This window comes from Ceratosolen solmsi, unplaced genomic scaffold (assembly GCF_000503995.2).
Source record: "Ceratosolen solmsi marchali unplaced genomic scaffold, CerSol_1.0 scaffold57, whole genome shotgun sequence".
Taxonomy (NCBI): domain Eukaryota; kingdom Metazoa; phylum Arthropoda; class Insecta; order Hymenoptera; family Agaonidae; genus Ceratosolen; species Ceratosolen solmsi.
Genome location: NW_011948427.1, coordinates 242,410 through 260,651, shown reverse-complemented (window position 1 = coordinate 260,651; position 18,242 = coordinate 242,410). Strand labels below are relative to the sequence as shown.

Here is an 18,242-nt window from a genome sequence, read left to right as displayed (position 1 = left end):
AAAAGGGTTATATATATATATTTGTAAGTACGGTAAATAGCTAGTAGTGCTTTTGTAAACAATTTATATAATAATTTCAAATATATCTTATTTAAAATACATTATTTAAAATTTATATGCAAAATTTTTTCTGAATGTATTTAAGTGGCTGGATAAAACTGTACGTGTGAAGTCAAAAATGTTTAATCGTTCATTTAATACTTCTATGTAAGAGCTATAAAAACTAACCAAGAATAAATAATATTTCATATATACTTTATCAACTAATAATAATTGTAATATACTAATAGTAGTAATACTACGAACGAAAAGTTAGATCATTAAAATCTTAATGTTCTATTTACTTCAACCTAAACTTGTAAGTAAATTTTTTTAAATTATATCGAAAATAAAATAATCAATTTACAATTCAACTTTAATTGTAAAATCTAGTCATAAATTTTCTTAACTTTATTTATTTATCATGGTATAGTTTATAATTTTTATTATAATAATTTCATTATATTATAAATAAATAATGTATATAATACAAAATAATATAATTTATAAACAATAACAATAAAATTATTATATCATATAAAATCTATAATATAGTCTACCAGCATGAAATAAATTCATAAAATAAATTTAGTAATCCTTAAAAATGCAAATTTAATCTTTTTAAAATTTTTAAATAATTAATTCTTTGGTTAGTTTTTTGTTTACTATATGAAATATATATAATTTTAATGACATTGATACCAAATTCTGTAATATCATATAATTTAACAGTGTAATTGAAAAATTCATTACATTGAAAAAAATTAAATTTAAAAAATCATATTACATGATCAATATTTAAACAAATTTTTACGTAAATACTTTCAATTAAAAATTTAAATATATTGTATTATTTTTAACTTACAATTTAATATTTCTTTAAAGATTATGAAATTTCTATCAATACATTATTTATATATCCAATAATATTAAAAGAATATATTTTCATACAAATTAACTTATTTATTTATACTTAATACATAAAAAGCTACATCCTTCGTTGTTTGAAATTTGTGATTTAATTGTCTTATAAGCAATTAGTTTAGAATTAATCATTATTGTATATTAAATTTTATTTCTGTAGCTAAAACTGAAATTGTAGTTCAAATTACACTTAAAATAAAAAAAAATAGGAATTTTTTTTAGAACTTACATTGGACCTAAATTCACAGCCAACTGTAAAATGTTTTTCAAGAAATTCTAATTCTGAGTGAGTATATTTTTAAATAATAATTACTATGAAATTATAATAAACAAGTTATTTCAATTATTAAATGCATTATGTAAAAGTATTATAACTGATAGTGTTTTATGAATTTTACTTTTGGATATAATTTAAATATAAACCTGCAATTTAAATATATTTGTAATTCAAAAAATTGTACGTTTTTATGAATTTTGGAAAATGAAAATTTGAAAACAAATTTAAGAAATTGTAAAATTAAAAAAACTTAATATTTGTAAAACTCATACTATTGTTTTATTCTGTTATGAGTAAAATAGACTATTGCATCAGTAAAAATAACTTAATTCCCTGAATAGAACTTATATTTAGAATCAAAAATAATCAAACTTGAAAATAATGTTACATTTACTTATTACAAGTAGTGATCTAAATTACAAGTACTTATTAATAGTTAAGATACTTCTAATATATTATACTCGAATGATTCTTATTTGTAATTATAATATATAAATTAATTATTTTAAATACATAAATAAATACTTTTACTTTAAGTTAAATCAATTGGACAATGTAGATCTATCAAAATATTATACTGTGTAAAATCAATTATTTGTTAGTTTTGATGCACTAATATCATCATTATTATAAAAAAAAATTTTCTGAATGAAATGATATATAATATAAAGAAAATCCGAAAAATCTATCGAATAATGTTCTCGATCGCAAAAAAATTAATTTTATAATAATATAGCTGATTTTCACGATATTATCTGATAATCTTTATTTAGGATAATAGTATATTAGTTATATATTATAAATATACTGTAGCTACATTTTACCAAATGAGAATAGCCCAAGTTCTGATTACTTTTTTTAATATTAAGTAAAAAGATTTTCATACTCTAATTATATAGAATTAAATATTTTGAAAATATGAATTTTTAAAAATCTTTACAACTTTAAAAATATCTTAATATAATTATTTAATAAGCAATTAAATTATAAACTATTTTACTCTTATAAATATTTTGCTAATTATTAAATATTTAAATTTGTAGTATAAAATATGTATATGATAATAAAATAGGATTTATACAAGGTATATTTCCTTCATATAAACATAAAAAGAACATTATTATTGATCTCTATAATTAAAATAAAATTTGAAATATTCGTTTAAAAAAAATAATTTTTGTTTTATTTTACCTTCAGTTTTTGTTTGTTTAAAGATTCAATATCTGAAATACATTCTAACATCTTATTTATCCACCTAACTAACGAAGAAAGTATCAACATATAGAGGCATCGCAGCAGAATAACATTGAATGACAACCATGTCAAAACAGGTAAATTATATAAATATAGTTTCAGAAGTTCGATTTATCTAATTATTTCGACAAAGAGGAATACATCTATATTTATCATATTTCTTTGATTATCTACTAATATCATTTAAGCTACTGGATCTTTTTGAACACACGAATTTTTTGCATGCATAAAATATTAAGTATAAATTAAATTTTAATTGTCATATAATATAAGTGATTGAGATTGACATAAACATCTATGACTGCAATATAAGTTTAATATTTTAATTTATTTACTAGGAGAAAAAAAATGTTTATTTAAAAATGTATATTTAATAAAAGTCTATATTTTATATTATTATTATTTAAAACTAAAAACTCAAACCATTTTCCATTAAGCAAATACAATTATAATATGTACAAGTAAATAATTACCTTTTACTTAAATTAAATTAAAATTAAATTAAATAAATTAAATAATTAAAAATATATTGAATATAGAAATTAAGTATAAACATTATTAATATACTAAATATATAATACAATACTAATTTAAATTATTATAAATAACAATGTGTTAATGGTAATATTTTATTATTTAGGTCTTAATACTCTATATAAAAAATTTGAAAAATAGTTGAAATAATGAAAAGCAATAATCCTTCAGATTTAAAAAAATATATGTATTTCTAAACCGCACCCTATAAAATTTAAAAAAAAGACAAATGAGAAAAAACAGAAAAAATCAAAGATATAATTGGGAACATTTATACTAGGTTAATTTAAAATAATTTTATAGAGTTACATTGTTTGATAATTATAATAATTAATAATTACATTGTTTTTCACTAGTTCGAAAATATTAGTTAATCCCTAATCGTTCATAAATTAATACAATATAGTATATTGTACATGTATGGTTAAATTTCTAATAATTCCAAGAATATTTGTAATAGAAATTGGTGATATAAACAATGTAATTTTATATGTATTATTTTATTTGTGGATATATATATACACTGTGCGGAATTAAAAGTTTACGCATTCGACACTCTATGGTATCATTACCAACAATTCTACATTTTTATAAATTTTAACAAATTTCTAATTTTACAAAATATTATGAAAAGATTAAAACTGTTTTATTTATGAACCATAATTATGTAAGTAACATGATTTTTATGCATTTTTCGTTCATTAACCGTAAGTAATATATAAATCTATTGATACTCATTTTAATCCAATAAATAATTTCTAGGAAATGACAGTCAAACGAAGCGTATCTAAAGACAATAAAGAAATAATAGCCGGCTACAAAGGTCTTAGCTAGCATGTTTTTAAAACATGATATAATATTTATCGACTATTCCAAGAAAATAAAAACAGTTGTAACGCAGTTTATATAAATACATACTTTTTAAAGCTATAATAGGATATGCACTAGCTTCAGTTAGTTTAATATTTGTATTTAAAAATTGAAAATTTTGACAATACGATAATTAATTAAGTTACTCAATTTTACAACAATAAATAAATACAACTACAAGGCCAGACCTTTACTATCAGATTTGACGTCAATACAGGTTAAAAAATTGGACAAACATGTTGAAGTTAATGAATTGAAAAATAATTGGAATAATGAATTGAATGTTGCATGAAAAATCTTAACTAGGTCTTACAAACGTAATTTTCTGGCTCACACTACTCGCTTTTCCTCGTTTAATCAAACTTTTGTTTTACCTTTTCTATTATTTTTATACTATTTAAATTTTCTTTAATAAATATTATTAATTAATATTAATTTAAAATTATTAATAATACTTATGATAAATTTGGTAAATTATAAATTGAAATTGTAATATTAATTATACTACTCCAATAAAAGTCATAGTAATTAAAAACTAATGCATTTTATTGTTGTTTTTATATTAATTAGATCTAAAATATTTTTAATTTTTAATATTAAAAATTTAAATATATAATTGTAGAATAATTTCAAAGTATGAGTCTATCAAAATTAATGTATATTTTGAATTTTTAATTAATCGAAACATCAAAAATATCTAAATATTATTAGTAATTGGAAAAAATGGAATAAATTCGATTTTTTTCATTGATAGTTTAAAATTTTTCTCTACGCATAAAATACATATGGCTTTAATTCCAAGAATTTATAGCTGAAATTAATTATCATTTATTTATAATTATTTTAGTTAAATTTAATAAAGTAAATTATTAGGTATATGATAATGATTATAAATATGTTCTTACTGTAATTTAATTATTACGATTTTTATTTTATTTTGTATGATTCTTATTGTTGTTTAAATAAATAAATATTCAAAAGTTTCCAAAAATAATTCTGTTCGAAAATGTTTGTTTATTTTTATCTGATTCGAAGGATCAAATGAATTTAGTTTGCTGGCTCGAACTGCCAAATTCAATAGCGATGCTTAGGAACGGACATAAGTGGAAGTGTTGTAAATATGTTCAGTATGTGTAACTTTGTTCAGTACATCGTTTATTTGATTTTATTGAGAATTACACTGTTGTTGTTCTGTATTCACTTCTTGTAGTAAATAGTGAATTATGTTCTATCACAATGATGTAGGTGTTCCTTGGTGATGATGACGATGTCGTAGATGGTGTTATGGGTATCAACAATGGATTTTGTATATTCCCTGAAGGGGAATATGACTTGTTGAGGTCTATACCAACGTTGTAAAGGTTAGCAAGAAGAGCCAACACTCATAAGGCGAGCATTGAAATGTGGTCGGTGCTAATGTGGCAGGGATTAGCAGGAAGAATCGACCATACTCATATGGGGAGCATGGGAATGTCTCTGTGGTAACGTGCCAAGGTGTAGCAGGAAGAATCGACCATACTCATAAAGGGAGTATGGGGCTGTCTCTGCGGTAGTTACTCTTAATAAAGACTGATGGTATACCTTCGATTGAAGAAGGGTCTGATACCATGCATTGTGTAGTCAACCATTTTCTAGAACTGCAGATGGCCCTTGATTTGTTGTTAACCATTGCGCACTGGAGAATTGACCGTGTGTTCCTTGCAATGGCTACACTGAGAGTGCGTGTGTTGCGTGACTTTCTCTCTGTGTAGACTCCCTGCAATGGCGTGGCTAGGACGAGTGACTGATTCGGAGCAATAACTGGTACTGTGCACTAAGTAACTGCTGAGTAATAACTGTCGACACTGTGTACTGAATTAAATGGTTATAAATTATTATGGTTTCACTGTTGGCTTACTGTTATAAATAAATTTAGCATTCATTAAAATACTCTATTCTCAACATTTCATTTAGGAATATTGCGCTCTAGTCACAATATGTCACCGTAGAATTATATAAATTCTTTCTTTTGATATTATTCATCTTCAGATTTGGATTATATAAATGAAAATCTAATATGAACTATGTGATTCGAAAGAACTTTCAATATATAATTGTCAATATATGAACATTCATGTTATTTAGAAATTAAATTACATACGACCAACCAGCTGCAGTATATTATATTTCTATAAATGAATCTATGCGTAAATGATTTCTATATCCGTATAGCTAACATATATGTCAATAACAAATTAATAATCGAACATCAAATATTGTGCAATAAATATTTTTTACATAAATAATGTGACATAAATGAACTAGATATTTTTTATACAAATTGCTTAGATTAAGGATAACATTATACCTTGACTTTTAAGTTTTCATAAAATTTTATCTCTACAGTATATTGGATATATAATATATTTTGAGATTATTGGTTTTACGGAACTTAATACATTCCTTATAACATTAATCTATGAAATTTATTTATACAATTCTGTCATGTCATTTTAAATTATTAAAATGAGCTTGTAAAAATTTAAATAATTTCTAATTCAAATATGTTTCATACTTTTTAGCGTATTTTTTTCTTTGTCTTTATACATAATGAATAGTATTTCTGTCTGATCAAATGAATAGAATCAATACTGATTTTCTACTTAACATACGTTCAAATTGTAATTCACCGTTATTAATAAGTTTCCAATCTGTAAAAATCATTTTTTTAAACAATCAAGTACGCCTTGTAGCCTTTTAAAAAATTGTGAAATAAAAGCTTATGTTTAAATCAAGAATAATAATAAGCATACATGCTGTTCGGAGTTGGCGCAACTTCTAAGACCGTGACTATCGGCAACGCTAGCCTCTCTAGCTCTCAAGTTTCTGTAAACACTTGGGACGAGAATTTTTCGTGTACTTGTTATGTTTTGGTTTCAAATGTCCCACAATATTTATATAGTCTTCGATTAATAATGTCGCTTGGAATTCTCCAAATTTCTGACGCCTTGATTTTTCTTAGAATTCTCGAAGCTTCTATATTTTTCATCTGTAAAATTCATGTAAAATTCCAGTATAGCAACAACGATGCTTTGTTGCTAGTTAAGTAAGAGGTCCCGTAGATATATAAGGCAAGCACGCGACGAGCCTCGCTCTCTAGCATTGAAACTTTGTAGCAGTGAGACTCGTCTAGTGAACTCACGCAGTAATAATCTCTTAGCACAGCCACCACGGAACAAACAAGCCTTCAGTTTCGTGCACGTATTCAACAAGCTTGTAGGCTCACGGTAAATTTTTCAATCAGTTATCAGTAATTACTCTACACAGCAACTAAACTCCACCATAAACCAGTCAGTCAGTTTTACTCATTATATGTATATAATAGCCAAATACAGTGAAGCAAATACATTTAATAACAGTTTAAGTGCGCTATAGTTTAAGCAGTCAAGAGCGCTGATTGCATTCCAAGAACGACCACGAAATAAGAAGTGTAATACCTGCGCACTCATCACAGAATTCGGTAAGACAAATAAATTTCTGTGAAATTATTGAAAGTGCGAATGCGCCGGCTTCGTACTTCGGCTTTGATTGAAAGCATGTACGGGCCAATGTCATACGACATAGAAGGTGAGAGTGCACCAGCCGCAATAAGCATTATTTGGATCGCGAAGTTCCCGCGAATGGTTGAAGATGCAAGATAAAATACCGGCTATAAGGGCTTTATTTGGATCGCGAAGCTCGCGCAAACAGCTGAAGGTGTAAGAGAAAACACCGGTTACAAGGGCATTTATTAAAGGCGCGAGTTCGCCAGCCATCACGAGCATTACACGAAGAAGTACCAGAGATTTACGACCTCTTACTTTCAGTGTAACCATTTACCATCAAGCACACTAGGTCAAGGATCAGAAGATTTACAATCTCCTACCCTTGCATGTAATATATACTAATGTCACGTGAGAACTACCACTGAAATGCAAAATCTCACAGATTCTCAACACCATCATAGAATCATATTCATTGTGTAGTCTGTAAAATAAAGGGAAAAAACAGTAAGATACGCTAATTTTGTTAATAATTGAATAAATGCGCTAATCCTTCCACTTACCTGCAATCCTCCCACCGAACATCTGGAAGGTTTTGAGTCTAATTCTAGGTACATATTTAGTAAATCTCAAATTATAAATGGAAATTACATATAAATGGAGTTTCTATAATTATCAATATATCATGATTATATAAAGATTTTTAATTTCCTCGCTTAATTGACATTCATCATTTAGCGATTTAAAAACTACATTAGGATATAATGCACTTTTAAGTTGCAATATGCCTGTAATAATATTTTGATCAATTGCACTCTTTATTTAATATCTTATTTACAATCTTTTGATTATTAATTTGCAGCGTACTCGATTAATTCAGTTCAAACAAACGCATATAAAGTAAATTTTTTTAAACAGTGAAATTAATTTAATCTTAAATCCACCATAAAATAATTTAAATATATCCTAGTTTATAATTAAATTATTATTAATAAAATGTATTCATATTATTATTTTTTTTAATTTTATTTTATTTCCGAATCTTTTAAACATCTTTTAAAAATATTGGTTAATGAAAGCAATAATTTCATTTTATTTCTTACATTTTTGGTAAAACAAATAATATTTAATTCGCAAATATTAAAAATACTAAAAATAAGTCTATTTGCAGACAGATGAAGTATTAGATATATTCAAACAACTTAATAAAATTCCAAGTTTTGTATCTGCAAGAATTCTTTCTGAAACGAATAATAAAATTACGATACAATCTGTGTGGTCTCAAAAAAATTTAGAAAGACTTGTAAAACAAAAATTTATTCAAGAATCTACTTTTGATACAAATTTACAATCACTTGTACAAAATTTTCCTATTGAAATTACTTCCGAGTAAGTTTCGACAACATGATATATAATTATGTTTAATTAAATACATAGTTATATATAATTTTAAAATATTAATATTTACTTTTATGAAAGGCTTATGTCATCAATTTCGGCAGACGAAAAATTGAAAGCAATTTTGCGAGAAGTTACAGTTAATAGTAAAACAAAACAGTTTATAGAAATTTGGGATAAACAGCATCTTATGAAGTCTTATGATTTATCAGTATATAATATTCATGAAGATATATATAATGAATGTAAGAAATTTCAAATTTGTATATACGTGTATTATAAAAAAATAATAAGCAATCACTCTTATACTATTTCTTTAGCTACATTTTGTTCATTCTGCTTTTCACTTGATAATAAACAATTATTATATATTGCTGAAAAAAAATTACCTAAGCAAGAATCTTATTACCAACCAAAACCGGAATCAAAAACTAAAACAGATAAATTTGAAAATGAAAAAGAATTATGTCAAGTAAGATATGATAATTATTTTATAATATGAATATGTAATAATTATAAATGAATAATAATATTTTATAATACTGTATAAATATAGAACCTATAACTTATTATTAAAAGAAATTATATTCAGTTTGATAATTTGATTCTATTGAATTATTTAAAAAAAAATTTCAAATACAATTTATTGTACTTAAATTATCGAGTAAGATCGAGTACAGAAATTATGATGAATATTTCATTGGTAAGCTTAAGTCATGGTATATTAAAATATAATTCATGACTACTGCTTTATACATTCTCGGACTAGAATGTTATTTATATTTTTAGTGAAAGAATTTTTGGAAAAATAATCTATCAATTTATTAATATTTAGTTTGAATATTATTAGATTATGAAATTAAATATTTTTACATTAACTTTAAAAAAATTTAATAAAGTGAAAAGTTAAACTTTTTTATGAATTCATAAATATATATTTATGTATATATATAGTAAGCATTCAAAAACTACATACTTTTTCCCAAAATTTAAATCTTTTATTTTTTATACTTAGGGTACAAAATACATTTATAGACCTGATTGGGGAGAACAATTAATTGCCAAGCACCGTTCTATTGTAGTTATCTTAAACATCAAAGAAGATACATTAGTTCCAATAACATCAATTCCAGATGAGTATTTTCCTGCTCAAGTAATATGGGCGCCGGATAATAATAGCATAGTTGGTGTAGCTTATAAACTTAAACCAAGATATCTCGGGCTCTATGCTTGCACCAACAGGGAATCATATATTTTTCATTTGAAAGGAAATGACTTTCGTATGAATATTTACAATTTTTAAGCGTTTGGTGAAGTATTAAAATACGCATACTCGCGCGCGCGCGCGCGTGCATACACACACACACACACACGCACGCGCGCGCGCACGGAGAAAGAAAGTGAGACTATGTACATTAAAGTTTAATACATAATCTAGCTAAATTTCTATGTAGGTAAATTAACTACTGATGGTTTGTCATGTACAACACCACGCTTCAGTCCTGATGGAAAATATCTCATATGGCTTGAACGAGATATTAGTCCTGCTCACCATCATGTACATAGACTTATGTATTTACAATGGAATATTGTTAAAAGTGTACGTATTATAATTTGATTATTATAGTTAAATTTTAATTATACAAACTGTCATTTATATTTATTTTATTGAATAATTCGAATAAAAAGAAAAACTGCTATAGTATATGTAGCTTAAATTTTAAATTATCGATGCTTCTTTAAAGTAATTGATACAATAATGTTGTTATCTATGTTTAATATGTAATAAACATTTTGACTTACTATAAATATTTTTATATTAAATATATTCTTATGTTAACTCTGACATTGAATCTTATATTAGATATTATTTTCTTTAATTTGCTTGTAGTCCTAAATATTAAATATTTCTTATACAAATTTTGTAATTTATTAAAAATTCAGCCAACTTAGTATGTATTAAAATAGACGTTTTTAATTATAGCTTATAATTAATAAATGAAAATATTTTTATCAAAATTATTATTTCAGTCTAATATATTAGTTAATTTGATAAAAAATTATATAGTTATTGACCATTATAAAAATTTTTACGGTCTTTATAATCCAAGTCTTCCCGATCGTTGTTGGAGTAATAATTCAAAACACATATTCCTTAGTACACCTCAAAGGTTCAATATAAAATCATATATTATCAATTTAGGTGGGTTTTTTAACTAAATTATTAATCATTTAGTTCATAACAATCACATTATAAGAACATTTTCATACTTTTTAGAAACAAAAAACATAACTGAAGTAGATAATTTTGACAATAGTAGTTTGAGCGTTATTGACGTTAAAAATAATTTTATAGCTTTCATAAACGTCTCGGTAATTAAGCCACCGCAATTAATAATTGCAAAATTCGATAATTCTTTATCAAATATTGGAAAACTATGTTTTATTGATGTTACTAAAATATTCAATATTCCGAATATTGAAAATTTTATAAATGAGCAGACCGAAGCCGTATATAACACAAATGAACCTGTCAGTAAGTATTTATATCAATTTATAAAAACAAACATTTTCTTATTTAATTTAATGTATTCATATTTTACAATACTCTCAAATTATATTTTGAGATTTAAATAATATTTAAGTAAAAGTATTCAATTTATCTATGTAATACATTATCTATGTACTGCGTGATACATTAAGAATTTATTATATTAATATTTTTATATGAATATTTGTTATTAATATTATATTTTAGACAGATTTTTATTAACTTAAAATTTTTATTGAGTATTCTGAAAAACCTACATAAAATATATAATACTGAAATTAATTTTAAAATAAATATTTAAAAATTTTATTAAAGATTTATATGGATTTGTAAAAATGAAACATGTTTATTAATAAATTTAATAATGAGAAAATAATATAGTTTTGTTCATTAATAGTATGATCGACATTTTAAAAGTATTTTACGTATTATAACTTTATTATAATACGCATTATAACTTTATTATAATACGCATTATAACTTTAAAAGTTTTTTACGTATATTAGATACTTAGTTTTATATTTTATATTTAGAGAACTTCAATTTTACTTATTTTGGCACGAAAAAAGCACAAAACCAATCAACACCTTTAGTTGTTGCACTACATGGTGGACCTCATTCTTCATATTGTAATACGTTCCATATAAATTATGCATTAATGGTTTGTTTAGGTATTTTTACGTACAATAACTTGGAAGAATGTATATAATTAAACGTATTATTATTTATATTAATTCTTTTGTCAAGGTTTTGGAGTTTTACAAATAAACTATCGCGGTTCTACTGGATTGGGTGGAGATAATATTGATTACCTTCTCGGTAAAATTGGCGATATGGATGTTGCCGATTGTGTAAAGGCTGTTAATTTAGCTGTGAACAAGTATCCCTGGATAGATCCAAAGAAAATCAATTTATATGGTGGATCTCATGGTGGGTTCTTATGTGCTCATCTCAGTGCCAAATATCCAGTAAGATAATTTTAAGTAACGAATCTCATAATTAAATTTAATTAAATATTATAAATACTCTATAATTATTTTTTTATTGAAAAACTAATATTGAAAATGGTAATTTAAAAATAAATTACAAATATGAATACTTTTTAAAGGAATGTGTATTTTCTCTTATATTTCCACACAATATAGTAATCATTTAAATCAATATAATTTATTATATATCATAAATTATTTATTCCGGGAAGTAAATGTTTCATATAAGATTATAATTAACTGGTAATTTTTAAATATGAACGTATTTACTATATATATATCTAGTATAATATTATATATTATACTAGACTATTTAATATACAAATTTAAAATTATACAAATTTTATAACAATCCGGAAATAAATTAGCATATAATGAATTTTTTCACTCATTCTATCGTATATTCCTATAACGTGCCATTATCATAAATAATTTGTAAAAAAACACGATACAATATATTAATAAGATGAAAGAAACGATAAATTAATTGACAGCGTATAACAATAAATAAAATACATAATTGTTTAATTGTGTGAATAAATAGGAATCTTTTTCTTATAGTATGATTTAATGCTAAAAAATAATAAATAAATGAATAGAGTTATATAAGCTGTGAATGCTTATAAATATATAGAAAAATAACAAACTAAATGAAAAAGTATAAATACACATACTATATCAATAACGAATTAACGCATCTTAGAAAGTAACAAAAACATAATTAGAAAAAATAACAAAGAATCTATAGATTGCTTGAACAAATTCTGCTGTAAGTTATTCGGCTCTTTTTTTTTAAATCTATGCAAAGATATATTCAAATGAAAAAATTGATCAGTGATCAATGCCTGTTCAAATGTTTCCTAATATAAGAATTAAAAGACTGATAATATCTTTAATATTGTATCGCATTTTTCAACATGATCATGAATATGTATCATCAATATAATCGGCAAGATAATGAATATGTATGAAATATCAATGGCTTCTTAATTCTTAGTTATGAATTTGCTCTCAAAGATTCAAGAAACTTCTCAAAATATATACGTAATTATATTTTATGTAATTCATAAGTATATTTTGTATTATAAATATAGCTTTATTTATTTATTATAGAATATATGATACATAAGGTATAATAATCAAAAATGTATTTATAATTCATTAAAAAATAGATCAATTTTTTTATTCCATGATTTGAAATTATATATTTACATAATTTATTTTTTTATTGTGTGTGTGTGTGTGTATGCGTCTGCGCGTAACTTAAGTAACTTTTCTAAATCAAATCATATTTTAAGAGAAGATAAATTTATTTTACAATTAAAAATATTTTATAATTAATTCAAAAAATTACCATTAAAAATGAATAGAAAAAATGGTTATTTTTTCAAACTTAATGATTTCTTTTTATTATTGTTATATTTATTTATTTATATTATATGCATTATTTGCCTTTGAAAAAAAGGATGAAGAAAGAAGTAAAAATGAAATGCATAAGATATTAGCAGAGAGTTAACAGAAGTTAAGTTAATATAGTTAAGTAGATATTGACTTATAAAAGAACACTTTGAAAAAGACTTCTTTAAGTGTGACAATATTGCAATCTATTCTGCATCCAAGTCATCTTTTGATAGTTAAAATGGCTATTTCTATTATTCAATTTTAATTCTTCCAATCATTTAAAAAAATTTTTAACTATAAAATATCAATTTATAAGAACAAAAATTTTTTTTTAATTAAATTTAATATAAAAAATATCTGTAAATAATATTGATAATGTTAATTAGTAGAATAATAAAATTAATTTTTATCAATAATTTAATTTATTTTTTACAAATGTTTCTATAAATTATTTTCAATTATTTAATATTCTTGCAATATTAAGATCGATTAGGAAAATACTAAGCGCTTGACTACTAGTTATCTTATTTGAATATAGAATATAAAAGAAATTATTTTATTTTAAATTTGTTTTACATCGCAATCCACAAACAAGTTCAATTTAATTATTTTTAATTAATAATTTGCAATTACGGATATTTGGTTATTCAATAATAAATAAATGAACAAATAATAATGAAATTAGTTTACAAATAACTGCAAATGCATTTATTTTTTCACTATTCTTTTATATAATTATCTATATGAATTAATGCCACATATCTAATTAAAGAAAATCAAACAAAAATAAGATATTTAAAATAAATTAGAAATTCGGAAAATTTATTTATATAGCTATACATCAAATAAAATGATTCCAATTTTCATTAAGATTTTTTAAATTATTCATTTAACATCAAAAATAGTATAATGATATATATATTCGATACATAATAAACGTGAACTTAAAAGTAATTTTGTTGATTTCAAAATTTTTAGAATTTTGTAACATAACATTTATTGAATTCAATTTCATGATACAAATTTACATATTATTTTTGAATTTAAAAAAGTTTCAAAACGAATAATATAATTGTATGTTTAATATAAAAATGTTGTAAATATATTTATTAATATTGTTAGTTTCTTTAAGTTTTATGTTATTATTTAGGATTTGTATCATAAACATTATGCAATTAGGGGCATCTATATATGATTCTTTTTACAAAAAATAGCAAATTAGCCTCATAAAATGCTTTATCGTTGTATTTTCTTACAGGATAAATTTAGAGCAGTAGTGATGTTAAATCCAGTAATTGACATAGCAGCCATGTATTCATCAACAGATATTCCAGATTGGTAAAAATAAAATTTTAAATATCGGAAATTATATCAAATTTAGCAAACGTATTATTTATATTCAAATAAAGAAATATAAAGTACTACAATCTAACAATTCATTATAATACAGTTCAATAAATATTTTAAGATATAATAATGTTTAGCATAACAATCGTTTAAAAATTTTATACTAAATACAAAACATAATGAATATTAATAAATAGTATCAAAAACTTTCAGTTTTGCATACTAGCTTATTATCAAAAATCATATGTATCAATACATATCAGCTTTTCAGAAAAAAAAATGTTTATTACTATTCATATTTAAAAATTTTATAAACAAAAAATCAAATTATATATTTGATTAACGTGATTTACATTGAATTTAATTGCTGATTATATTATATTTAAATATATAATACAGACTTTTTATACAAGCATTGTCTTAAGCAATAAATTACATTTTGTGAAAATAAGACATGCATATTATGAATTGCACTAGAATAATTTTTCTGTATTACTAATCATCAGAAAACATTAAATATCCGCAAATTTTTTAATTTGTAGTAATTTATTAAATTATCAGATTTGAATCTTAGTCTTAATTGTACCGATTCAATTACGTATGATAGATAACATAAACCTAATAATAAAATAATTAAATATTGCCTACTTAAACAATATTTGTAATATACTAGAAAATTTTTAAATATTTTTAATATATTAGAAAGCTTTTAAATAAATTGTATTATACTGAATACACATGTATTGTGAATAAATATGTGATTGCATATTATAATTTATAACTTAAATTTAAAAATACAGTTTATTGTAATAAATAAAAATGCATTATAATTGGCATGGATCTTTTATAATCCTGTACATCAATATTTCTCTTTATATTAGGTGTTGTGCTGAGAGTGGGTGTTCTTTTGTTAAGAATGTATCCAATGAACACGAAAATTATAATGAATTATTATTAAAAATGTTAAAACATTCCCCTATTCTTCATGTAGATAAAGTTAAAGCACCTACTTTAATCATCCTTGGATCAAAAGATTTACGAGTACCACCATTTCAAGGTAAATTGTGGTACAATAAATTGTTATCTAACAATGTTCATACTAAGTAAGTGTACTTTGTACTTTAATTAAAATTTTCAATATAGAAATAGAAAATTAAAAAAATTAATTTAATAAATAATAAATATTTCAAGCAGAAATGAAAATTTTTAATTACTAAGACATCAGTTTTGAATGATGGAAGTATAAAAATTGAATTTTTATTTTTTTTCAGGTTATTCATTTACGATGATAATCATTCATTAAAAAAAGATGAAGTTGAAATAGATAATATTATTAATTCTGTACTTTGGTTAATAGAACACAATGATAAATAACTAAAATAACATGTAATATTCAATAAAATCTAAATAATCTACTATTTTATTATTGTATCCAAATTTTATTCCTGTGTTATTATCATGTATGGTTGTAAAAGAATACAATTCAAATTAAAGTCTTTAAAAATGTATTTATTAAAGATATTAAATCTAATATTCAATAAAATATTTAAAAAATAAATGATTATATAAATTTTTTATAAACTGAATATACAAACATTTATAATATATATCTACATACAATACTATACATTGTCAATTAATACTAACAGATACACTTATTAACAAAATATTGCTTGAGTATATTTTAATATTTATAATTATGTATAAAAATAGAGTGTCTTGAAATACATAAAAATGTATTACATTATTAAATAATATTGTAAATTTTGTTTCATAATTCTTAAAACAATGTATTCATGCAAAAACTTATATATAATTTTCTTTTTTAAAGTTACCAATGTTATTATTATTATTATATATAATAAATTTTAAATAGTATTGAGGAAAACTCTTAATATTCTGATTAGAAACTTAATTAACGCTGAATAGTCAAGAATAAAATATTTTCGCTATAAATAATTAGCAATTTTTAAGAAATAATGTTTTCTATACATGATATAACTAATATTATTGATATAATTAATGTAATTGCCAGATTTTAATGTATTGTTACATTGTATTTTTTATTTGTATTATATTATGAGAAAGTAATTTTTTATCATTTTAAATATTTATTAACATTATGAATTATCAAATAATAATTAATAATTTAATAAAGTAATATAATAAGTAGTTTAGTTATAAATACAGTTGTTAGTAAAATACAATTATATGCAAATCATAGGTTATAAATTAAATTTAATAAAATATATACAATCATAGATTGAATACTTTTTTCCCTAGTTAAAAATATTTCTTACATCAAAATTTAGACAAATTTTTTTCGTTTATATAATCAAAATTTTAATTGTAGAGTAGAATACTAAATGTAACAGCAAGTTACCATAACTTTAAAAATCTATCTTGGTAGAATTGTGTTCACAGTTACCCACTTCATACATTATAACTTTATTTAAAATACTATTAGATAAATATATTCTTGTAACTGACAAAGATTATAATTAACAGAATTATAAACATTGATATTAACACAGATCATTTATGGGTAACTTTTAGTATCAAAATTAATCATTGGAACCTGCAAATATTCGATGTGATTATTAAGGCAAATAAAAAAAAAACAAAAAATAAATCATTGTAACTTATAGCTTATTATTATTATAGAACAGCAGTACAGTTAAAATTATAATACTATCTAGTGTCTACAATTTATCACATTTGACAAAATTGAAGCACTGCATGCATGAAATATGACTTGCTGTAAAATAAATAATCCAATAATAATTTATAGATTGCAAATAAAATTTTTTAGACTGCTGTAGATAGAAATATCCACAAAATTAAGCTTTCTTGATGTTCATGGTAATGCAGTACATATATTTGTCTTACAAAAGCCAAGTGTCTTCACTGAAATATAATAACTATACCATTAATATCCTGGTAAATTTGTTACAAGATAGTTTCAATTATATTTTTTACCTACGTATTGTAAAGAACATTACTTATTTTAAACATAAAAACTATGTACTTATCTATGTGATGTTATATATTAAGTGCATATGTACAAATGTACTTAAATAAATTAGTTAGATTTTGAGAAATCTACCTGTATATCCCAACTAACAATATCAAATTAT

At 22.8% G+C, this 18,242-nt stretch overlaps 1 protein-coding gene across 1 annotated transcript; it reads left to right on the top strand.

The window, feature by feature from the left end:
- The first annotated feature begins 2,437 nt into the window (after positions 1-2,437).
- Positions 2,438-16,479, top strand: LOC105363379 (acylamino-acid-releasing enzyme). The gene is made up of 13 exons (XM_011501047.1): positions 2,438-2,571; positions 8,591-8,808; positions 8,899-9,062; positions 9,138-9,289; positions 9,833-10,097; positions 10,272-10,417; positions 10,849-11,020; positions 11,096-11,353; positions 11,902-12,039; positions 12,116-12,336; positions 15,017-15,096; positions 15,987-16,208; positions 16,377-16,479. The coding sequence occupies exons 1-13, from the start codon at positions 2,551-2,553 to the stop codon at positions 16,477-16,479; spliced, it is 2,160 nt and encodes a 719-aa protein (XP_011499349.1). The 5' UTR covers positions 2,438-2,550.
- Positions 16,480-18,242: the final 1,763 nt, after the last annotated feature.